The 25,463-nt window shown below is 40.8% G+C and overlaps 2 protein-coding genes and 1 long non-coding RNA gene across 4 annotated transcripts in view; 2 read left to right on the plus strand and 1 right to left on the minus strand.

The window, feature by feature from the left end:
- Positions 1–2,279, plus strand: part of LOC135550658 (glycerophosphodiester phosphodiesterase domain-containing protein 5-like) — a 46,342-nt gene extending 44,063 nt beyond the window's left edge. For both annotated transcript variants that reach the window (XM_064981670.1, XM_064981671.1), the window contains exon 16: positions 54–2,279. In XM_064981670.1, the coding sequence (XP_064837742.1) occupies positions 54–130 (77 nt within the window). In that variant the 3' untranslated portion in view covers positions 131–2,279. The remainder of the gene's footprint in view (positions 1–53) is intronic.
- Positions 2,280–4,542: 2,263 nt separating this feature from the next.
- samsn1b (SAM domain, SH3 domain and nuclear localisation signals 1b) lies at positions 4,543–17,086 on the minus strand. The gene is made up of 8 exons (XM_064981672.1): positions 16,845–17,086; positions 15,526–15,606; positions 10,755–10,886; positions 8,382–8,517; positions 7,604–7,761; positions 7,235–7,441; positions 6,836–6,986; positions 4,543–5,536 (listed from the first exon to the last, which is right to left on the minus strand). Exons 1-8 carry the CDS (start codon positions 16,905–16,907, stop codon positions 5,346–5,348), a joined length of 1,119 nt encoding a protein of 372 aa, XP_064837744.1. The 5' UTR covers positions 16,908–17,086; the 3' UTR covers positions 4,543–5,345.
- LOC135550660 (uncharacterized) overlaps positions 17,032–25,463 on the plus strand; it is a 61,542-nt gene continuing 53,110 nt past the window's right edge. The window contains exons 1-3 of the long non-coding RNA XR_010457129.1: positions 17,032–17,221; positions 18,499–18,637; positions 21,247–21,339. This is a non-coding gene — a long non-coding RNA (uncharacterized LOC135550660). The remainder of the gene's footprint in view (positions 17,222–18,498; positions 18,638–21,246; positions 21,340–25,463) is intronic.

A 25,463-nucleotide genomic window follows, 5' to 3' on the forward strand; every position in this document is an offset into this window, starting at 1 on the left:
ATGGAAAAGAGTGAGGGTCAAAGTTGAACTCTTATTTTTTTCTCCTTTTTTAGAGGTAAGCAATGGAGTAACCAATACAGATGAACATTTATATCCGGAGAATGGCTATGACATTGGGCAGTACAAGTGAGCTGTGTCTGTATACCTGGAGAATGGCCAAGACAATGCGCAGTACAGATGAATTGTCTCTGTACCTGTTTGAGCTGGTTGTGCTAACTACACTTATGACGGCATCACACGGAGACTGCAACAGACAGAATCACAATGGCTGCTACTTTAAACTTAGATGTTTCCGCCAACATGGTAGAACTTTGAACTTCTAAAAGTTGTGAATGTTCAATGTTTTGAAGACTGTTGATCTAATTGCTGGAGTGACCTTTTTAAAAGTTGTATTTCAAGCTCTGAATGATCATGGGATGTTTTTTCTTCTCAACTGTACATTTTTGTAAATATGACTTTGTTTTTCAGTTATTTTCTTTTCCCCCTGAGAGGATTGTCATGGTTTGGTGTTCTAAATAGTATGCTATTATAAGACTGAATTCACTCTCATGATGAGTAGTGTGTGTCCTGTCCTATTGATGTGTGAAGGACATTTAGCATCATTGGGAATGTGCACTGTTCTTGCATTGTGGTTATACATGTATGAACATGAAGGGAATTCAATAGTCAACATAGTCCATGTTGCAATCATCTTTTCTCTGCCTATTTTGTCATGCCATGATTGGTTTGCTTTAGGTTGAAGTTATTATATCCTTATCTCTTCACTTGCTGCCTTTTTGTAAACTAGTTTCCTGGTATGTTACAATAGGAGTCTGTTGCAGTGGCAGTGTGTTTCAGTACTTATATTGTTATATGACACAACTCCTATAAATAGTATTTCAGGAACAGTACCAGTCAAGTTTGGACAAACCTACAGTACTCATTCCAGGTTTTTTCTTTATTCTTTTACTATTTTCTACATTGTAGAATAATCAAAACTATTAAATAACACACATGGAATCATGTAGTAACCAAAAAAGTGTTAAACAGATCAAATATATTTTACATTTGAGATTCTTCAAAGTAGCCACCCTTTTCCTTGACCGCTTTGCACACTCTTGGCATTCTCTCAACCAGCTTCCTGAGGTAGTCAATTAGAATGCATTTCAATTAACAGGTGTGCCTTGTTAAATTAAGTTGTGGAATTTCTTTCTTTCCTTTAATGTGTTTTAGCCAATCAGTTGTGTTGTGACAAGGTAGGGGTGGTATACGTAAGATAGCCCTATTTGGTATAAGACCAAGTCCATATTATACCAAGAACAGCTCAAATAAGCAAAGAGAAATGACAATCCATTATTACTTTAAGACATGAACGTCAGTCAATCCGGAAAAATTCAAGAACTTTGAAAGTTTCTTCAAGTGCAGTCTCAAAAACCATCAAGCGCTATGATGACTGGCTCCCATCACGTCATCTGCTGCAGAGGATAAGTTCATTAGAGTTACCAGCCTCAAAAATTGCAGACCAAATAAGTGCTTCACAGATCTAAAGTAACAGACACATCTCAACATCAACTGTTCAGAGGAGACTGCGTGAAATAGGCATTCATGGTCGAATTGCTGCAAAGAAATCACAACTAAAGGACACCAATAAGAAGAGACTTGCTCTGTCTTTGTGAGACGCAAAGTAGGTGAATGGATAATCTCTGCATGTGTGGTTCCCACCGTAAAGCATTGAGTAGGAGGTGGGATGGTGCTTTGCTGTTGCCACTCAATGATTTATTTAGACTTCAAGGCACACTTAACCAGCATGGCTACCACAGCATTCTGCAGTGATACACTATCCCACCTGGTTTGCACTTAGTGGGACTCATTTGTTTTTCAACAGGACAATGACCCAACACACCTCCAAGTTGTGTAAGGGCTATTTGACCAAGAAGGAGAGTGATGGAGTGCTACATCAGATGAGCTGGCCTCCACAATCCCCCGACCTCGACCCAATTGAGATGGTTTGGGAAGAGTTGGACTGCAGAGTAAAGGAAAAGTGCTCAGCATATGTGGGAACTCCTTCAAGACTGTTGGAAAAGCATTCCAGGTGAAGCTGGATGAGAGAATGCCAAACGTGTGCAAAGCTGTCATCAAGGCAAAGGGTGGCTACTTTGAAGAATCTATAATATAAAATATATTTATTTAACACTTTTTTGGTTACTACATGTTTCCATATGTGTTATTTCATAGTTTTGATGACTTCACTATTCTACAATGTAGAAAATAGTCAAAATAAAGAAAAACCCTTGAATGAGTAGGTGTTTCAGATCTTTTGACTTGAACTACACTGCTCAAAAAAATAAAGGGAACACTTAAACACAATGTATCTCCAAGTCAATCACACTTCTGTGAAATCAAACGACCCACTTAGGAAGCAACACTGATTGACAATAAATTACACATGCTGTTGTGGAAATTATAGGCAATTAGCAAGACACCCCCAATAAAGGAGTGGTTCTGCAGGTGTCAACCACAGACCACTTCTCAGTTCCTATGCTTCCTGGCTGATGTTTTGGTCACTTTTGAATGCTGGCGGTGCTTTCACTCCAGTGGTATTATGAGACGGAGTCTACAACCCACACAAGTGGCTCAGGTAGTGCAGCTCATCCAGGATGGGACATCAATGCGAGCTGTGGCAAGAAGGTTTGCTGTGTCTGTCAGCGTAGTGTCCAGAGCATGGAGGCACTACCAGGAGACAGGCCAGTACATCAGGAGATGTGGAGGAGGCCGTAGGAGGGCAACAACCCAGCAGCAGGGCCGCTACCTCCGCCTTTGTGCAAGGAGCAGGAAGAGCACTGCCAGAGCTCTGCAAAAGGACCTCCAGCAGGCCACAAATGTGCATGTGTCTGCTCAAACTGTCAGAAAAAGACTCCGTGAGGGTGGTAATGAGGGCCCGACGTCCACAGGTGGGGGTTGTACTTGCAGCCCAACACCGTGCAGGACGTTTGGCATTTGCCAGAGAACACCAAGATTGGCAAATTCGCCACTGGCGCCCTGTGCTCTTCACAGATGAAAGCAGGTTCACACTGAGCACGTGACAGACGTGACAGAGTCTGGAGACTCCATGGAGAACGTTCTGCTGCCTGCAACATCCTTCCGCATGACCGGTTTGGCGGTGGGTCAGTCATTGTGTGGGGTGGCATTTCTTTGGGGGACCGCACAGCCCTCCATGTGCTCGCCAGAGGTAGCCTGACTGCCATTAGGTACCGAGATGAGATCCTCAGACCCCTTGTGAGACCATATGCTGGTGCGGTTGGCCCTGGGTTCCTCCTAATGCAAGACAATGCTAGACCTCATGTGACTGGAGTGTGTCAGCAGTTCCTGCAAGAGGAAGGCATTGATGCTATGGACTGGCCCGCCCGTTCCCCAGACCTGAATCCAATTGAGCACATCTGGGACATCATGTCTCGCTCCATCCACCAACGGCACGTTGCACCACAGACTATCCAGGAGTTGGCGGATGCTTTAGTCCAAGTCTGGGAGGAGATCCCTCAGGAGACCATCCGCCACCTCATCAGGAGCATGCCCAGGCGTTGTATGGAGGTCATACAGGCACGTGGAGGCCACACACTACTGAGCCTCATTTTGACTTGTTTTAAGGACATTACATCAAAGTTGGATCAGCCTGTAGTGTGGTTTTCCACTTTAATTTTGAGTGTCACTCCAAATCCAGACCTCCATGGGTTGATACATTTGATTTCCATTGATAATTTTTGTGATTTTGTTGTCAGCACATTCAACTATGTCAAGAAAAAAGTATTTAATAAGAATATTTCATTCATTCAGATCTAGGATGTGTTATTTCAGTGTTCCCTTTATTTTTTTTGAGCAGTGTATATGTGGATCATATGTGGAAATAAAGCAATAGATGTGTCCCTTTATCTTGGGGAAACATGACTGTGTAGTTGTACATCATACACTATGGATATATATATATTTTTTTTTTTACCTCTGTGCAAATGTACTTACTGTCATTTTTAAAGTGTTTCTAGTCGATATTAAACCCCATAGTTGTGTGAGTTGGCAAAACAAGTATATTTTTAAATTGCAGTGTTTCACAGATCTGTTCCTTAAGAGTCCTGATTGTGCTATTATAAACATTTCTCCATTCATTATACATGGCACACTGCTAACAACAGAATGGTCAAATCTGTTCAGATTAGGATTATACATTTAGGAATAAATAGGCCTGTGTTGGATTAGGCCCAATCCTGGATAATGGTGTTAATGAACACTTCCACCATGTGGACTCCTGCTCTGAAGAAAGGGTGGAGTGATGTTCCTCTCAGATTTCCATCTGAAATCAGCGACTTGCTTAAATAAAGAATGTAAACGTATCCAGTGTGCTTATTTCATGCCTATGCAAATGTTAATAAATTACTGTATTATGAAGAATTGTTACCAACCAATTGTAGGCCTATATTGCCGTACCTCTGCTGGTTATTCTTCCTGATGAAAATTCAGAAAAACAATGTATCCCCATGTGCCATTCTCACCAGAAATGATTTAACAGCTGCAGAAAATTATAATACTTTATTTTTGGAAAAATATTGCGTTTCATAGTCGTTTCATTGGTACATTGGTACATTGGTAAAACAATTGCTAGAATAAAGGACAGCTTTCAAAAAACTGTCAGTAAGCTGCTAACGCTCAAATCACTTTAACAAAATGTTCAATAATACCATAAATCTGAGATACAGTAGAAAAATGCTTTAAACCCTCATTTAATATCTCCCTCTTCCACATACACCTCTGAAAATGTACTGTACACCCACACTCAGTAATGTTGACATTGCACATTGTGCTAAAAACAAAGCCTAGCCTACTGCAATGATTTCACAGGTCCTGTGACAGGATAACTCACGAGACTTGAGGAATAACTGTAAAGGCTTGGGGGACATCATCATCAACAATTACAAACCAGCACCCAAGCCAACTCAGGAAATGCCTGTTCTGCCTTTGGTGTACAGTAGATAGCCACTGGGCACAGACATCAGTTCAACATCTAATATTGATTTACATTTGGTTGAGTTGTCAACTAATGTGAATTTAACGTGAAATCAACATTGTCATTGGATTTATGTTAAAGGTTGATTCACCGTCATCACAGATTTTTGGGGGTTGAAATGATGTGCAAATAGTGGGTTTATGCATAACTGCAATGCCAGCCACATAGGCTACTGATACTGAATGCAGTGTGAAAGCAAAGAGGAGTGCTCTTGTCCTACGTAAAGGGTCTTTCGCATGAGACAATTGTTGCATGGATCCACGTCGATCATTTTTCTGAAAGGCGCTGAGGAGTGTGTATCTGCTGGTGGCGGTTATGGCTGAGCCATGGGAGGATGATTGTTCAGTGCTGCTGGCATGTGGATGTCTGTCTCCTCCTTGCTGTTGTCTGAGCAGTCAGAAGGCATGTAGCAGCCAGAGTCTCTGGGGCAGTTCAGGTCAGCTTTAATACTCTCAGTTGGGGACTTGGCTTCCTTGTTTAACTCTCCCTCCTTCTGACCATCACCTGGAATGGAACAGACATGGGGGCTTAGAGAGCTTATAGTGGTCTATTTAAATGTTATGTCCACAAATCTGACATGTTCCCACAATATCAGAGTTGCAGAAATAACTTTTTTCATAGTTTCATTTTTCTCTCAAGCACTGAAATTTTATTGCAGCTGGTATGTTTCAATTTTAATGTAGGCTGTTGAATCTCTGAGTCTGAGATCTTGTTTTTTTTACCTTTATTTTACTAGGCAAGTCAGTTAAGAACAAATTCTTATTTTCAATGACAGCCTAGGAACAGTGGGTTAACTGCCTGTTCAGGGGCAGAACGACAGACTTGTACCTTGTCAGCTCAGGGATTCGAACTTGCAACCTTTCGGTTACTAGTCCAACGCTCTAACCACTAGGCTACCCTGCCGCACCATGTCAACACAATTGTTACTTTTGGTTACTGCAGCTAAAGGTTATTAAGTTCAAAAGATCCAAAGTGTTTGCAAGATTGAAAAACAAGATATATGGGCTGGTGCAACACCCAAACCACAGTTGCTTCTGAAAATTACATTTCCTGTTAGTAGCTTGTCTTGTCTTGCATCACTCAATGTTATGTTTCTTGACTACCACTCAGCCTTTCATGTCCTTCTAGCAACTGCCTCTTAAGGTATTAGCAGTGTAAGACATCTTCTTTATCTAGCTATGGCCAGGACAAGATGGCTGATATCCTGTTATTTACACACACTGTGTGTAAGTTCACACTTCTTGCAAGTTCACTTCTTTGTTATAATAGACAGTTTGCCAATTTAGCAGTATTGTTATAATGGTTTTAAACTGTGATTGGTAACTTTTGTGAGCTGTTTGCTGTAACTGTCCTGAATTGTTTATTGTAACTCTTTTGAACCATGTGTGGTAACTGTCCTGAATGATTGGTTGTGACTGTATTGAACTATGTGTGGTAACTGTCCTGTTGTGTTCTCTGTGCTGTAAGTGCTGGCTATCCAGTTATCATTAGCCTCTTTATCTGTGTCCCTGATACCACGGCCCTGATACAGCACTTCCTCTGTTGACGGTATACCCTTCCTGATCTGCTTGATATCTAAAACCAGACCTTTGGCAAACTAAATACAGTACATATGCTTAGAGGGAATTATGATCTCCTCCACACCTACAGTTTTTGTCAGAACTAGCAGCTCTGGAGCACCTCACCTAAGAGTATGGATCTGTTTAAATTGGCAATGTTGATGCCAGAAGGCCCAGGTGTTGTCTTGAGTGCCTTTGCATCCCACCTGGAAATCAAAGTAGGGAAAAGACTGCCCTGACTCACTCTGGGGTTCTTGGAGGCACTCGACGGCAGCCATCAGACGATGTCTGTGTTCAGAATCAGTCACATTGAGTTCCACCAGATGCTGCTCCTTCAGCTCTCTCAGGTCATCTACTGTCTGGTACCCATTAAGGAGCAGGGAGGAGGCATACTCCTACAACACAGAGAAACAATACCAATCGGTAAGCAAGCCATCATGTTACAATAAAAACATCTCAATCCTGTCTGTCATCACTGTGTTGACATCAGAAATGCATGGTTCTCTAAAGATGCAATTTATAGTTTTTTTTAAGAATGCAGGAAACATGTTTTTTGAGAGCAATTGTTTGTGACAGCAGGTTTGAGGAAAGAGACAGAGAAGAGTGTGAGAGAGACAAGGAGAGAGCGAGAGAGACAGTTTACCTCCAAATTGAGGCGCTCTAGGAGTTCCTGTAGCGTTTTGGGCCGGGGTCTCCTGCTCCTCCTGTGTGTCATCTTCTGAGGCGGTTCAGGAACCTTCTCTACTATGAGGTCTACGTAGATGAACTTAAAGTTTCCCACCTTGTTGTTCAGCATGCCTGTCCATATCCCCATAGGAGGCTTGCTGATGATCTCAATCACATCCCCTACCTGAAAGAAGAAATTGGCATTTTACTTGAGCAATGCATGTCTGAGGTCTACATAAGCTACTTTGCAAGACATTGGCTCTATCTCAACTGCTTAAAAACCCACGAGGATGTACTGAAGGACATGTTTGACAATTCAGTCAGGTGGTTCAGTCAGGTAGGTTACCTTAAGTTTGAGTGATTCAGTATCGTAGGGACTGGGGACAAAGTCAGTGTGGACCCGGGCTCTGCCACAGAACTGGCCTGTGTAGGAAAGGGGCAGCTCCTCATCCAGCCTCAGACTGTCTCTGTTACTGGAGCCGTCTGATCCACTGGTAACCCCACCTAGGGCGCAGCACAGTTGGATTGGTAGGAGACAGACATCATGTTAGCTTCAAAACAACCTTTACAGGGCTGAATGTGTTACGGTGAGCATTGTAGGTGTTGTCATACATCATGCTACAGAGTGAGGTAGTTTTTTCACTCCTTAATGCGATGTCTATTCATGAGTGTTGATGCCACAGGAGGTTGGTGGCACCTTAATTGTGGAGGACAGGCCTGTGGTAATAGCTGGAGCGGAATTAGGGGAATGGTATCAAATCCATTAAACACATGGTTGTCAGTTGTTTGATGCCATTCCATTCGCACCGTTCTGGCCATTATTATGAGCCGTCCTCCCCTCAGCAGCCTCCTATGATTGATGCTGGTCTAACAGTAGTCTACTTAACAATTATAATATTAAGTTACAGTATGATGGTTATGGCGGTGAATTAAATATTGACAGTTTAGACTTTTGACTGTGATTATGTTTGTCAGGCATCCTTTGTTGGCTAAATCAAGGTCCAACAACATGCCTTAGCAGATGAGACTACACACTTGATTTTAATCAACTGCAGATTAAAGTAAAATTGCATTAGTAAAGAGAGAACTTGTTTAATCCAGTAAGGTGTTGGCTGTGTGCTTACTGGAGGAGCTTTGTCCACTATTGAGACTGTAGAGGCTTTCCAGAGAGTGACTGGACTTTCTGTGTCCTTTTGGAAATGAATGGACGCCGTAAACAACATCCCCTTCTCCTTCTTCATCTCTCTCCGACTCGTCGCACTACCAGTAAAAAAGCAACAGAACAGGTCACGTTTTTTTATTTTCTTTGCCCTCCTTTTCTCCTTATGCCGTCACTCCTCATCTCCTCTCACAGCATGGCGGTTGAGGAGGAAGGAAAGGAGAAAGCTAAAGTAATCAGAGGGCTGGGTGGGGGCAGGGTTCTAAGATGTTCCGTGTGCCAAAACGGCTCAGTATCCCAGGCAGTTTGTGCAAGAACACAGAGGAGCTTCTCTCCTCTCTCTCTCTGAGTCCTTAATCCACACAGAGCTGCCTTGCCATTTATAACTGAGACTTGACATAGGCGGGAGCTGTGTGTAATCCCCCTATACCTACTCCGACTGTACCTCCCTCGTTCTCTTTGTGAGAGAAGGGTTGTGTCTTTTTAGCTTCACAAATGACTTGGTTACCAGGTGACGTGTTAACGAGTCTTTGTCCTGTACTGACCAGTGTTTGGACATGGACTAAGAGCCTAACTTGTTCGTCATCATTTATAATCCTCCTTTCTTTACTTCCTGAGGAGCCAAGCACTGTATTCTATTACCACTCTATGCTGTACTATTCACTTCCAAGGTTCCTGTTCTGTTGGTTTTATATTGTTAATTTATGTGGACTTGGTCTGACTGTACATTTCCTACATACCAGCCTATACCTCTGCATTAATTGGAACTACCCATCCCGGATCCGGGAGAATTGCCATCAACTACACTAATTAGCATAGCGCAGCATTCAAAAAATATTACTAGAAAATATTCATATTCATGAAATCACAAGTGAAATATAGTGAAACACAGTTTAGCCTTTTGTTAATCACCCTGTCATCTCAGATTTTGAAATTATGCTTTACAGCCAAAGCAAGACAAGCGTTTGTGTAAGTTTATCGATAGCCTAGCATAGCATTATGTCCAGCTAGCAGCAGGAAGCTTGGTCACGAAAATCAGAAAAGCAATCAAATTAACCGTTTACCTTTGATGATCTTCGGATGTTTTCACTGACGAGACTCCCAGTTAGACAGAAAATGTTCCTTTTGTTCCATAAAGATTATTTTTATACCCAAAATTACTCCATTTGTTTGTCACGTTATGTTCAGAAATCCACCGGAAATAGCGGTCACGACAATGCCGGGAAAAAAATCTAATTATATCCATAATATCGACAGATATTATAATCAATCCTCAAGGTGTTTTTCAAATATCTATTCGATAATATATCAACCGGGACAATTGGCTTTTCAGTAGGAGTGAGAGGAAAAATGACTACCTCTGTCTTTTACGCAAGAATCACTCTGAGAGCCCTCAGCTGGCCTCTTACGCAATGTAGTCGTTTACGCTCATTCTTCAACATAAAGGCGTGAAACTACGTCACAATGCTGTAGACACCTTAGGGAATACATAGAAAAAGGAATCTGGTTGATATCCCTTTCAGTGGCCAATAGGAGTGCATAGGAACACAACTGTTTCAAAACATGAGTCACTTCCTGATTGGATTTTTCTTAGGCTTTATTTTTTACTTTTAATTGACAATATTTTGACAGTTTTGGAAACATTAGAGTGTTTTCTATCCTAAGCTGTCAATTTTATGCATATTCTAGCATCTGGTCCTGAGAAATAGGCGGTTTACTTTGGGAACGTTATTTTTCTAAAAATAAAAATAGTGCCCCCTAGTTTCACCAACAGCCAGTGAAAGTGCATGGCGCCAAATTCAAAACAATAACAATCTCAGAATTATAATTCCTCAAGCATACAAGTATTTTCTACCATTTTAAAGATACAATTCTCATTAATCCAGCCACAGTGTCTGATTTCAAAAAGGCTTTACAGCGAAAGCACCACAAACGATTAGGTTAGGTCACCACCAAGTCACAGAAAAACATACAGCCATTTTTACAGAAACCTATACTTCCTGGTTGGATTTTTCTCAGGTTTTCGCCTGCCATATGAGTTCTGTTATACTCACAGACATCATTCAAACAGTTTTAGAATCTACTAATAATATGCATATATTTGCATCTGGGACAGAGTAGCAGGCAGTTTACTCTGGGCACCTTATTCATCCAAGCTACTCAATACTGCCCCCCGTCAACAAGAAGCAACAACTCAAAATCAGAAAATAACAAGAGAGGGGCTCTGGGGTTGTTTTCTACAGAAGGTGCCTATTCTGCTTAAAATTAATCAAACTAAAAAATAAAGAAAAGAAAACACAGTTGATCTGTTTGCCACAACGTGCTTCGTCTCACTCACCATTTCCTCTGACAGGGCTTTAGCGTACTGCCTGCCCATCCTCTTCCTCATCGTCAGTGAGATGGCCTTCATCTTCTTGCCTATACCTCCTGATCTGGTCTGGTCACTATTAACCTGCTCTCCCTCTGCAGACTGCACACATATCAACATACACTTGTTGTTACATCGTTGAAATGCTTAAACTACGATACAGCAACATAATTTAAAAAGATGAAATAAAGGAAAAATAAATACAAATCTACTAATGTTGAAACAATTAGGGCTGGGACAATAACCGTACTGTGTAACCGCCGATTATGGATGAAGACCAATCAACCCTCCCCTCCAAAAAAAGACGTCATAACCATTTGAAACCATAGTTTTTTTTGTGGAACAATCTGAAGACAGGACGGCCAGGCATTCATGTGGTTGAATCTGTTTCTGCGGTAACATGAACTCTTTACAATGCGATAAAACTTTGTTGCTCCTTGCTGACAAAAGCAAGGTGTTGTAGTAAACACGTCTTTGGTTGCCTAGGCAAAGCCCCCTTCACTTCAGCAGCAGCACCCATGGAAATAGAATGAATAGAACGGGATTGGAATTTGACTGGTAAACTCATGGTTACATTCGCAATGGCTGTCTGGTATTGTGATGCTATAATTTCCATGGTAATGTAAACTCAGCAAAAAAAGAAACGCCCATTTTTCAGGACCCTGTCTCTCAAAGATAATTCGTAAAAATCCAAATAACTTCACAGATCTTCATTGTAAAGGGTTTAAACACTGTTTCCCATGATTGTTAAATGAGCCATAAACAATTAATGAACATGCACCTGTGGAACGGTCGTTAAGACCTATTAAGGTCACAGTTATGAAAACTTAGGACACTAAAGAGGCCTTTCTACTGACTCTGAAAAACACCAATAGAAAGATGCCCAGGGTCCCTGCTCATTTGCGTGAACGTACTTTAGGCATGCTGCAAGGAGGCATGAAGACTGAAGATGTGGCCAGGGCAATAAATTGCAATGTTTCATACTTTGAGATGCCTAAAACAGTGCTACAGGGAGACAGGATGGACAGCTGATCGTCCTCGTAGTGGCTGACCACGTGTAACAACAACTGGAATGTTCATTTAATTTATGTGGCTCATGCAATGGAATGTATTTTTATTATACAATGCGTGGATCTAATCCTGGATGATGATTGTTTAAAAAATTGCATTCCAGCCGGTGTTTATTCCACAACTTACCACCCGCTAAAGCTATGACATTAAAATGCCCATTTACTCTGTTCCATCTCACTGCGCAATTCACTGTCTCATCAACCCTGCCAGGCAATTTATAAACTCGATCTCCACTATAAAAAGCATCTAGACATTATCTCCCATTTATTTTAGACTAACATTTGGTTTTCAACAGGGAGATTTGTATTAACCTTGCTGTATGCCTCTCTGACATTTGCAACATTGTTTACATTTTGAAATTCGATCTTCAGCTGTCCAATAGTAATGAAGGTGTAGGGAGTCGGGACAAGACAGACCGTAAGACAGCTTTTCTCAGCTTGTCGAACTCATGAATCAGCTGGCATCATTTTCAGGATATATAAAAATAAATGTCAATAGAAAACAGGTGAAACTAAATGAAATGCAGCTGGTTTGCAGTCTTTCCAGCTTCAGTTTGAAGTGATTGTGTTAGCTGTATTTGTTCGTTAGCTCTCCTGAACAACAGTGTCTTGATGAGAGAGCACATTTTCTATGCAGGCGAAATCGCGCATTATTAGCTCATTTTTGTGGCTGTATCCAAATAAATGTCACTAGAAAACAGTTTAAACAAACACAAATACAGCTACTTTGCTGTTATTCTGTATGCACTTTTTGACATGACTGTAAGTTAGCCGTAGTTGGCTACCTAGCAAGCAAGGGATAAGAATGTGTGGCAATGGAACATTCAGAACGAATGACTGGGTCACGTCTATATATACAAAACAAATAGCCTGAACGACTGGGTCACGTCTATATATACAAACCAAAAAGACTGAACGACTGGGTCACGTCTATATATACAAAACAAAAAGCCTGAACGACTGGGTCACGTCTATATATACAAACCAAAAAGACTGAAGACTGGGTCACGTCTATATATACAAAACAAAAAGACTGAAGACTGGGTCACGTCTATATATACAAAACAAAAAGACTGAAGAATGGGTCACGTCTATATATACAAAACAAAAAGACTGAACGACTGGGTCACGTCTATATATACAAAACAAAAAGACTGAAGACTGGGTCACGTCTATATATACAAAACAAAAAGACTGAAGACTGGGTCACGTCTATATATACAAAACAAAAAGACTGAACGACTGGGTCACGTCTATATATACAAAACAAAAAGACTGAAGAATGGGTCACGTCTATATATACAAAACAAAAAGACTGAAGAATGGGTCACGTCTATATATACAAAACAAAAAGACTGAAGACTGGGTCACGTCTATATATACAAAACAAAAAGACTGAACGACTGGGTCACGTCTATATATACAAAACAAAAAGACTGAAGACTGGGTCACGTCTATATATACAAAACAAAAAGACTGAAGACTGGGTCAACTGAAGACTGGGTCACGTCTATATATACAAAACAAAAAGACTGAAGACTGGGTCACGTCTATATATACAAAACAAAAAGACTGAACGACTGGGTCACGTCTATATATACAAAACAAAAAGACTGAACGACTGGGTCACGTCTATATATACAAAACAAAAAGACTGAAGACTGGGTCACGTCTATATATACAAAACAAAAAGACTGAAGACTGGGTCACGTCTATATATACAAAACAAAAAGACTGAAGACTGGGTCACGTCTATATATACAAAACAAAAAGACTGAAGACTGGGTCACGTCTATATATACAAAACAAAAAGACTGAAGACTGGGTCACGTCTATATATACAAAACAAAAAGACTGAAGACTGGGTCACGTCTATATATACAAAACAAAAAGACTGAAGACTGGGTCACATCTATATACAAACAAAAAAGACTGAAGACTGGGTCAAAATACAAAACAAAAAGACTGAAGACTGGGTCACGTCTATATATACAAACAAAAAGACTGAAGACTGGGTCACGTCTATATATACAAAACAAAAAGACTGAAGACTGGGTCACGTCTATATATACAAAACAAAAAGACTGAAGAAAGACTGGGTCACGTCTATATATACAAAACAAAAAGACTGAAGACTGGGTCACGTCTATATATACAAAACAAAAAGACTGAACGACTGGGTCACGTCTATATATACAAAACAAAAAGACTGAAGACTGGGTCACGTCTATATATACAAAACAAAAAGACTGAAGACTGGGTCACGTCTATATATACAAAACAAAAAGACTGAAGACTGGGTCACGTCTATATATACAAAACAAAAAGACTGAACGACTGGGTCACGTCTATATATACAAAACAAAAAGACTGAAGAATGGGTCACGTCTATATATACAAACAAAAAGACTGAACGACAAAACAAAAAGACTGAATGGTCACGTCTATATATACAAAACAAAAAGACTGAACGACTGGGTCACGTCTATATATACAAAACAAAAAGACTGAACGACTGGGTCTCATCCATAGATACAGAACAAAAAGACTTATCTACTCTGTCAACCGAACCAATAGAACGAACAACCAGTCGGCTTGGGTAGCAACCTTAGATTTATGTCGGGACTATGTCTTGTGGGAGGATGAAATAGTATGAATAAATTCATCAAAATAATGTTTTTTATGAAAATATGTGAATCATTATTTGGATATGTTGATATAAGTCATTGTATAAAAGTGATAATGCCCTCGAAGCCGGTGTTTGATGGATATATTGGCACGGTTTGCCAACACCCGTGCCAATATATCCACCAAAACCAGCTTTTCTGGCATTATCACCTAAGTAATGTCAGTTGAGTTTAATCAAAAAAATCACTGCACATATTGATGGGTACACTTCCTGCTTTGACTTACTGCTTTGTTCCTATGGGCAGAGATACTTAGAAAGGAGAAGATATGAATCCCAGTGGCCAATGAATGTAGACACGTATAAACGCCCCACCCAACAGACTGTCGACCAATCGCGTTCATGTTGTGGATATGAGTTGAGAAACCTGCCTATTTTCCTCGAAAGTACGCAATGTCACGATTTCAAAGCTGTACGATATTACAGAGAATAAGTTCATTATCTCACATCTCAGAAAAGATTCGTAATGTTGTACTTCTTGTTCAAGTAATTCATGCTAATGCTGTTTTTTTTAATTTAGCGTCCAATTGACTCCCATTCTTGAAGGAGTGATCTCCCTGTCCCAGAATCACCCATAATGCACTGTGTGGCCCATTGACGACACATGGGAAACGTACACAATGGGTGTTAATACGATTCGAGTGAGATTCCCCTCTTCTCAAAATTATCTCTGCTATGGGTACGCTTGCAATGGCCCCCAGTCCACCCATTATGCCATCATTGACTTGAATGGGGATGCCCGTTCTAGTCATTCTATTTCTATGGCAGCACATGCGGTCATGAGCGGAGGAGAGGAGAAAATGTTCATTTTTTTTGCTATTCAAACGGCTATAACGGTGACCACGGTCATTTGGCTGACAAATAACCGTCATCCAAAATCCCATGACCGTCACATCCCTAGAAACAATGAAGAAAGTTTACAGTATCACTTATAAGGAATTACTTGTTGAAGTAGCCGACAAAATCAGACAGATGCTTCACATACCAAAGCACCTCCATTTTCCTCTGGCTTCACTGGGGCTGGTTGGTGTCTGAGTGAGTCAAATCGGCCAAAGCTGGTGGAGCGCTGGGTGAGATGAGAGATTAACTTTACAGATTAAAACGTGTTTGAGATGGTAACAGCAGGACACATGTTGTCTGGCTGTCGTGTTTATGTTGAACTCAAAGCAGCACAATACAAACAAGTAATGTCTGTAGTAGGCCTATACCTTGTAAACCATACATCTAACCCGGCTGTTCCTAGTACTGTCTGTATTACCACCAGGCTCCATTATGGCATTTTACGAGATTTCTCTTCATCTTTTTTGTACTTATTGTGTCTTATGTTGCATTTGACTAAGATTGGATTTGATGATATAACTGCAGGTTCAGTTTGAACTCTACAGATGTATTTTCTAAAGCTACCAAACCAAACCAAACCTTGTCTTTGTAGTATTGTTGTTTTGTACTACTACTATTGATATCATGAGTATTATGAGTACTTCTGTATGGTAATGGATGAGTACTGAGTGGTGTTCAGCTTCACTACAGCTAATGGAGTTTGTATCAGTTATGGTCGGCTGTTTGCCATAAAGTGATGTAATGTAAATCTCTTATACTAAATCCAATGTAATACATTGAATATTATAATATTTCATGTCATTCATGTGCTACAATTTTGTGTGTGTGTTGTATTCCTGTTATATAATAGCGTTATTGTTATGGATTTTATTATTCTAGTACATCCTGCTGTTCGCCCTTAAACCTGTCATCTGCTCATCTGCACTATGCTAATTGAAAGATAATAATCTGCATAAACGTCATAAAAATGTGACTGTGTGAAAAGCAATGGCCCGTTGTTCACTGGCGGCCCATTAGATTAGTTTTTGTGGTCATTCTGAGGCTCTCATCCAACATCTGTTACATTAAACCCTGGCTCGTGGCCCCGCAATGATCATCTGACCGTTAGTGAACCGTGAACCTTGGCCGGCTGCAGTCACTGTCACCTACTGGGGAAAGCTAATGATTTCTAACAGAAATAATGGTCAAATAGCAAGAGCAAGAAATGCTAGTATTGCTTTTATAATGAACTCAAACTTTTGAGTGAATCTTCATTTTCAATATCCTGAGTTACCGCTGTAATACAGCCTAATGTTTGGCAAATATGCTTTAGAACTTTTCCTTTTAAATTACAACAAGTACTTTAAGTTAAAAAATGTTTAAACAAAATGCTCAGCCATATAAAATGTTGTTTTTTGTTATTACAACAGCAAATCAAAAAGCACATTTTATTTAAAAAAAAAACAGACTTTTAAATCATCTCACCTTTGGTTTTGTCTTGCTCTTCGTGTCGTTGTTTGAGACATTTGACGGTTTCCTCTGAAGCATAGTGCTGAATCTGAATAACTGCTGGTCAGTTTTTTTGTTGTTGATAAAAAACAACTGTGCTGTTGCTTATTTAACCAATCATCATATCAACAACCTACTGTACTGCAACAGTTGTGCAGAGCAGCTACATTTCCTCTAAGGCAGCCAGGATGTGACTGTCTCTACACAGTCTGTTTATCTGTGATGAAAGACATGCATGTGTTGTACTTTTAGGTGGGAGGTGGAAAGTCTGGTCAACAAGCTACAGACACTGAATAATCCTCAGCGCACCCAGAAAGTCTCATTGATGACTGCTTGTTTGGGGTTGTAATAATGTGAGTAATTGTTTGTTTTTTTGCCATAATTGCAATTTTTTAAGCTTGAAAGACTTTTCAGACTATGTCACAAACTGTTGTCTTCATAGTGTTTTTGATAGTTCACTGTAAACCAGTCAAATGAATTATGAGGAAGTGACCAAGCGACTGGTGAGCACAGGAAGGGGTGAATTACCACAAAGCCTGTATATTGCAGTTTCCGTTTTTATTACCTTAATAAGCTTGTTCATTGTTAAATGAATACCAAATAGAAATTTGCCTGTGTAGGGGGAAGTGTTCCCTGCAAAGCAATCATTTGGGAAAGACCAGTCCCACAGCTTCCCACAATATCTCTGTCAGACCTGTATGTAATCTCCTTTAAGTGAACCGTATCTTACCGTGGATTCTGAGATGTCCAGATCTGTGATCGAGCGTATGACCCGTTGGTGTGAGAACACTGGCGGCGTCTGTTTGCTGTCCAGTTCCTGGACCAGACTCTCAAAGTGGTCCCAAGCTGTTGCTCGGGGCAGGGTGAAGTCAAAGCCATAGTTCCGGGGCTCGCCTGGGGGCCGGTGACAGGTGTGGTAGGGGACATCCCAGGGTGGAGGGAATTCTGTGAGGCCCCAGTGGTGGTCGTGAACCCCAGTGCTCCAAGGTCCTTCCACAGCTTTCCCATTGGTCTCCTTATTCAGCTGCTTCTGTGGCGATGGTGCGTCAGCCTTCGAGGACTTCTTCTCTGTCTTCTTCCCCAGCCCAATGCAGGTGATGACGGGACTGTCGTTACTGAACACAGAGTCTGCCAAGTGACCTGGACAAGAAGAGAAATAAAGGACTTTTTAGTCCTATTCATTCATAGATATGTAATTTATTCTTTAAAGAACAATAAAATCATCAGCTTTTTTTTAATGAGAGAGTTGCCCCTATTATTCTAGGGTTTTGTATTCATAGGATTTGTTGTGTTTCAAGCAGGCAGGCAGCTCTGTCTTTGAATTTGGAGCTAAGGTGCATCCATTAGAACTCACAATTGCTGTCAGTCTTTCCATCATCTAGTTCCATCTGGCTTCCCTTCTTCACTTTCACTAGCCTCTGGAACCTCTTCAGCTTTCCCTTAGATTCAGCCATGTCAGCCTCCGCATCCCCAGTCTGCAGCAGAATAATATGGGTAGAGTGGGCTATCAGTGTCCATAATATCAGTGTGCATTATGTAATGCCTAGTACTCTCAAGTTGTCAAGTGAAAACTTGAAATGCCTTGTTTTTGTCTTATTTGTATTTGTCTTTAGTTTTGCACTGGTTATAGAGTCAGCATGAAGACTAAAGTGGAGGAGTGTCTGTGATATGGCCGCCACCACAGACAAACACCTGACGTCTCCTACCCTCAGTTCACAGCCTACCTCTTCCTCACCCCAACCACCCTGACAATCCTGGCCAGCAGAGCAGTAGGTCTAACTGTACCACATGGTGCCTTCCCAGTCACCTGAGGACTTTGGTTGATCTATTAGTTGTAATTCAACTGGCGGGATGAAGGATGAGGGAATGGATGGACCGGGACATTTTTAAACGTCAACAAAATACATTTCACTCAATAATTTTTTTAAATGTAACTAGGCAAGTCAGTTAAGAACAAATTCTTATTTACAATGATGGCCTACACCAACCAAACCCTGACGACGCTGGGCCAATTGTGCGCAACCCAATGGGACTACCAATCACAGCCAGTTGTGATACCGCCTGGATTCGAACCAGAGTGTCTGTCGTGATGCCTCTAGCACTGAGATGCAATGCCTTAGACCTCTGCGCCACTCGGGAGCCCAATAATTACACATATGCCACCTCCAGCTATGTTTTTTTGTGCCAAAATCTCAAATACATAGAACCAAATACAGAAGAACCATATAAACGGACACAACATGTAAGAACCCATGTGTGCTCACATTTCCCTTGCCGGTTTGCTGGGTATACTATATGTAGAGAAAGAAGCACAGAGAGGGCTTGCTACATCCTTTCTGGTCTCACAAACAAACATAAAGGCACATGTCCTGACACACACAAGGATCCGCGTGCCACATCCAGACAAACACACTAACACACACAGACCGATCCACGTGCCACATCCAGACAAACACACTAACACACACAGACCGATCCGCGTGCCACATCCAGACAAACACACTAACACACACAGACCGATCCGCGTGCCACATCCAGACAAACACACTAACACACACAGACCGGTCCGCGTGCCGCATCCAGACAAACACACTAACACACACAGACCGATCCGCGTGCCACATCCAGACAAACACACTAACACACACAGACCGATCTGTGTGCAGCTCTGGGGCCATGTGGGTGAGGGATTACCATTTCCATGCTCTGCCATCTGCACTGCATTACTAATAATTATCACTGTGCTGCTAAAGTGATTGCTGCCTGCTTGTCCCACAGGAGATTGTGCTAATGCCATAGTGCTTTGTTCTTCTCTCCAATCTACAATTACTGTGCCGTCTATTGTAGCATACGGTCAGTCTTTAGCACTGCATGAAACAAGAGAGTATTTCTTGTATTTATTGTGTATATCTTTCAGATAAATACTGAAAATGTATTAAGGTACAGCATCAGTACACCACCATACACCATTCAATGGGCATGAGGTCTCTGGCTGCCCCTGCTGACAATAACACTCACCATGTTCTGCTGATGGTTGTCAGGGGGCTCATAGTTTGGGTTCCAGGCCTCGAAGTTCACCCCCTGCACAAACAAAATAACAATACAAGTTTAATGAGTTACTTATATCCTCAATGCTTTTAGTGAAAACCAGGATTAGGCCTAATGTTCAACATGGCACTACATAAAAGGCTATTTATATATCATTCATTACGTTGGTAAATTCATCTAAATCAGACTTAATCATACTATTTTATGACTGTTCACAAATTGATCTCTATTCCCAAATGTATCTCAACTCACAATAGACCTACTGACTCCCAAACGTGACATGCGTGTGTATTTCTATGTGTGATCACTGAACATTTTGGCGGGATGGAGGAACCAGACACATGCAAACAAACATGGAGCTCTCCAAATAAAATTGGAAATTGACAGAAAAGTCTTAAATGAAATGAAATATTCCAAAACGCATTTCTCACAAGTGTATCGTGGTTTGTGAGCTCTGGGTCCGCTCCAAGAATGAGAATAAATAAATGAATGTGATGGGCCTACTGATAATACATTCCGTGAATAATAATAAGTTATCCAAACACTATCGTTCTAGATTATTGAGAAATGGCGGGGATTAACAGTAAATTTAGCGTCAATCGCAGGAATTAATAAACAGATCATTCACCTTTAATAAACAATTAATGCACCCGAATTGGCAGGAGACAAAGAACACATTTGTGATAAGAGGATAGGAGCCTAGTGTGGACTTCACCACAACCATCACCAAGTCCTTAAATATTTGCGGCTGTAGTAGGCCTAATGCAGGCTACGGTGCTAATTATCGAGGGACTGTAGTTGCTTTCTCTGTATTTCAAGATGACCCAAAATGTTTACACAACCAAAAAGCTCTGTGTCTGGGGAATTAATTAGTAAAATGATTGAGCATTTCAATCAGGAAGTGATTATATCTCAAACAGAAAGTGAAAAACAAGGGCCATACGTTTTAGAGATTTATGTGTGATTGGGAGGGCATTAGAGGGAAGAATTTAGAAAAAGCCTGTCGGAAATTCAAAATGTGACTTTTACCTAGAGAATATTGCATGTGTACCATATATCCCTCACTGATGAAATGAGCAAGGCCAGGTGATTTGAGCTCACCTGTTTGGGTAAATTAAGTCAATGCTGTTCATTTCAGGGGAAAAGTATTTATCCAGTTGCCTTTGTCATTTGAAAAGTGAAGTCCAATATCTCTAATCGAATTTGTGGTATTGTGCTAGCCTACAATTGATCTTTTGTCAAACAGTTGATGAAGTTGATGATGATGATGAGGATGATGATGATATGTATAGTATTACCTGAGTTGCGGGCTCTTTTTCTCTTCTTTCAGAGTTCAGCTGCTCCACTCTGTCCTCGACCGCCAGCACGCTTCTCTGACAAGGACCTTGACCCATCTCTGAGGAACCACAGGCAAGAATGCAAGGTTAGACCACTTTTCTGGTACTCAGTAGGTTGTTGTCAGTACCACACACACACACTCACACTCACACACACACACACACACACACACACACACACACACACACACACACACACACACACACACACACACACACACACACACACACACACACACACACACACACACACACACACACACACACACACCACAATCTTGACTTGTTTGGTTGTAGATTTGCAGGTGTAGGGTTACCTACTGTAACTATGCGTCATGAACCAGAATCCAAAGGAAACTGGGCCATTTGTCTCAGCCTCAGTTAGTATTTTACAGCCAACAGACACCCTGTTTGCTCTCATTCAGCTGTCCCATTCAACATAATCCCTCGTCATAAAACACATAGGTTTTTTCCTTCCTCACTGACTTTGGAAAAGCATGGGGAGCATCAGTAGGTCTGTCTGTATCTGTCATCATTAACTAAATCCTACAAGTCTGTCTCACACACATAGTGTCTCTCTCGGGCCTTAGCAAGCATACCCTAAATGAAATGGGGTTTATGTTCTTTGGCTGACATATGTTTCTGGCCGTTTACCTTCTTTGTGATTATTCTTGATGTGAACAAAATCTTGCTTCTCTCTGAGTGACTGCCAGTAGACATTAGTGTCTGTGTTATCTGCAATAGAGGGGTCAGGGGAAGAAAACAGAGGCCATTAAGGCCTCTATATTAGTGGCAGCAAGGCTAAGAGGGAGCCAAGTGAAATCAAATAGAGTACAGAAGCCAGTAGGTCTAGCACGGCCAAGTAGGTTACTAATACTGAGTGCAGCATTGGGTGCACACTATACAGCTCCAAATAAATTGGAGAGCAGGATCAAAGCAAAGTTAGTAAGAAGCCTGTGATTTTACGCTCACTCAAACATGTCTGAGTATGTCAGTGTGTTGCAGTCATTTTTGTTGTACTAACCTATGGCTTCATTGTCCGATGTTGACGTTGTTGGTACATGTGATCTGAAATGACAAATGAAAATAGATTCCGGTCAATGTTGAGGTTGTCTCTACAAGTTGTCTCCAGCAGAGCATTCACTCAATACGCAGACATTTTGTCAGAATGTTGTTGTTTAACCATATTAGTTAAATTTCACTAACGGTCTATGATGATGACATATTATGGCTCTAACAACACCTCAGGAGAAGTCTGGTGCTGTGGTTGCAATACGAACACATGAAACACACAATACTAACTGGATTTTATCTTTCAACAACAATGAAGTGCTTGATAAGATTTGTCATAGCACAACTGTTTGATTCACCCGCAATCAAAAATTACACAAGTCATTTCCACCGTACAATTCTACATTTTGACCCATCTCCTTGCATGCAATAGCAAATGTTTTAACAGTTTGAGTCTGTGTCATTCTGTAAACCACTAGCCTAAATAACAATTCTGGGAAATCCAAATCCAAGGTACTGTATTTCCAACAACATTCTGTGAAATATTTTATCTTACATTTTAGACTTACAATAGGTGAGTGCATGCAATAAATGTAAACGAGAAAGAATATTATATATCCCAACTCTTATCCCAATTAATCTAATCCTAATCCCACCCAACTCTCGTGAAATTGCACCATAACACCTAATACACATCATTGATCTAATATCATAGTTAAACACAACCACAGGCTAGCTATAGGCTCCATGTTTACAACTGTAAACATGTTTTATGTTCCACCTACGTCAGTAAATGGACTGGGCTTGCCAATTTGTTTGTGGATCTTTGGAGAGAAGTACATCTTTAAGAAAAGAGTTCCATCTTTAATTGTTTACTACAGTAGAATTAAGTGAAGGAGATCAGGTAGACTGCTTGTAATTTGTCAAATATATAGAAAAAGTATTCAGCTTTCAGTGCGTTTCTGCTTGAATTAACATTACATTACATCCCTAGGAACACCCTTGAATTTCAACCTCTATTGGGTCATTTAAAAAAAATCCAATCCTCGGTCAAACCAGACTATGAACTATGGCCTTATTCCGATGTGAAAATTATGGAATAGGTGCCCTCTAATGGACTTGAGCAGTGGACCAAGGTCCAAACAGACAGCTCCCTGGAGGCTTAGAGAGTGAAGGCCACCATGAAAGGACAGGAACATTAACGGTGGACCTGCTGAGAACTCCTGATTAACTCATCACCTCCTGGAGGTATACAGTGAGCAGCACCCCTTTAGTATCCATTTCAGGGGTTAACTAAACCCCTCACTCTTTCTTTAACCAAAGCATTTATTGACTGAAAGCCGTAAACAATACAAACTTCCATACCTTCTCTTCTTCTTTTTCAAATGGGATTTGTGAGCCTCGGACAGCTCCTGGGAAGAAGATAAATGTAATGTAACACTGCATTGAACTGGCACACATAATGTATTGCACAAGCAGGCCATCTCCAAATACCCTGATTAAACTTAGAGATTGGTATAGGCTTACACAGAAAAGTTGGTCTTCAGGCACCCATCCAATGACCTGAAGTTTCAGCAGCAGATTGCAGTCACAGGTCACCAGCAATGTCTGACTGGTTTGTTATTGTTGGAGACTAACGTCAGTGTGTTGGAAACTGTTGGCCTGATATGAGGTCTACTTTAGGTCCTGCTTTATCTGGATAGTCACCTATAGATTATCTATATATGCTCAATCTAGAAACTGCAACAGTGTTGATGTGCAACAATTTTCTAGGGTTAGGGAGTACATTAGTTAGTGTATTGATATTTTGTTAAATATTTGGTAGAACTCACTGTGGGTATACATGGATCTGAGCCTCTCCACTTAGCCCTGTCCCTCAGAGCAGGGCTGCTGTGTCGGCTGTTGTGTCGACTGGGAACTCTACAACTGGGTTCTTGGATGACTGGGTGTTTGTTGAGAGCAGGCTCGTACAGGCTGTCCGTCGAGCCCTCCTAGACCAGAGGAAAGAGAGCAACATGATCAGGGACAGGAAAGACATAAAACAGTATAAACACACTGAATGCTGTGGTTTACAGCAGGGATTCTTAAACTTTTGGGAGTCGAGGACGTTTTTTGTGATAGCAAATTCATCAGGGACCCCCTCATAGGTTTACTATGACTTCGGCAGTGGATGGCCGAACAAACCAAGTTTCGGGCCTTGGGAAGTAACATTTTGAAGGCCCACCTCTTTGCATCAGAGAGAGATTTTGCAGAGAGACTTTTTGTTGTTTCAGATTTCAAGATTATATCCTGCGATTCTACACATTTTGCCATGAGACAGGAGATCATTTTGCCATTTTAAAGCTTAAATTACAGTGTATTTATGTAAAACAGAAAGTAAATTAAACTTTTTGGGGGAACACAAGAAGTATTAAGTTGAAAAATGTATAATGGAGTACTATGGATACCAATATCGCTGTGAGCCTCCCAGGCCCATGTTGCACAGGGTTACGAAGATACATTATAGATGAATTATATTTCATTATATTGTATTGTATTGTATTACACCCTCTACATTTTTTCCACAGATCCCTTGCCCAGAATTCGTTATATAATTTTATTTATTTTTATATTTTGTATATTTTGAGATCTGGCCACAGAACCCCTGCAGTACTTCGGCACCCCAGGTTGAGAACCCCTGCTTTATGTTCTCAATAGACTATTCCATAGGGTATTGTTTATATACTCAATGGTCAAAATTCCCGCGTTGCCAAGTTCCGTGACTTGTTACTGTGTTATATTGGTTGTCATAAGCATGAGGTGATGATAGAAAACAGTCAAATCTTTAAGTTGCAGTGCCACACTTTTTCTTTCTGATCTTAACACACCATTTCACCAAGTTCACTGTCTAGTTGCAAGTTCTATACGTGTTATTTGGATAGGAATGACATGCTGGATTCTTCCAATCAGGGGTCAGGTTAGGAGACTTGATCAAATACATCTGATTATATTATGACACACAGAAAGACACGGTCCTTCTGACCTTTGACCCTTGAGTGTGTTTGAGCACTGCTCTAGTACTATAATTTTTGTATTCATATTCGGGGTTGGTTAGTTTTGGAAACCCCTAACGTCTGTTATAAATCCCTATGGTGTGCTAAACCAACCTAGTTACCTGTGTCTTAAATCCTACCTTAGGTTACAGTCAGACCTGCGGTAA

The sequence above is a fragment of the Oncorhynchus masou genome, chromosome 12 (assembly GCF_036934945.1).
Source record: "Oncorhynchus masou masou isolate Uvic2021 chromosome 12, UVic_Omas_1.1, whole genome shotgun sequence".
Classification (NCBI taxonomy): Eukaryota; Metazoa; Chordata; class Actinopteri; order Salmoniformes; family Salmonidae; genus Oncorhynchus; species Oncorhynchus masou.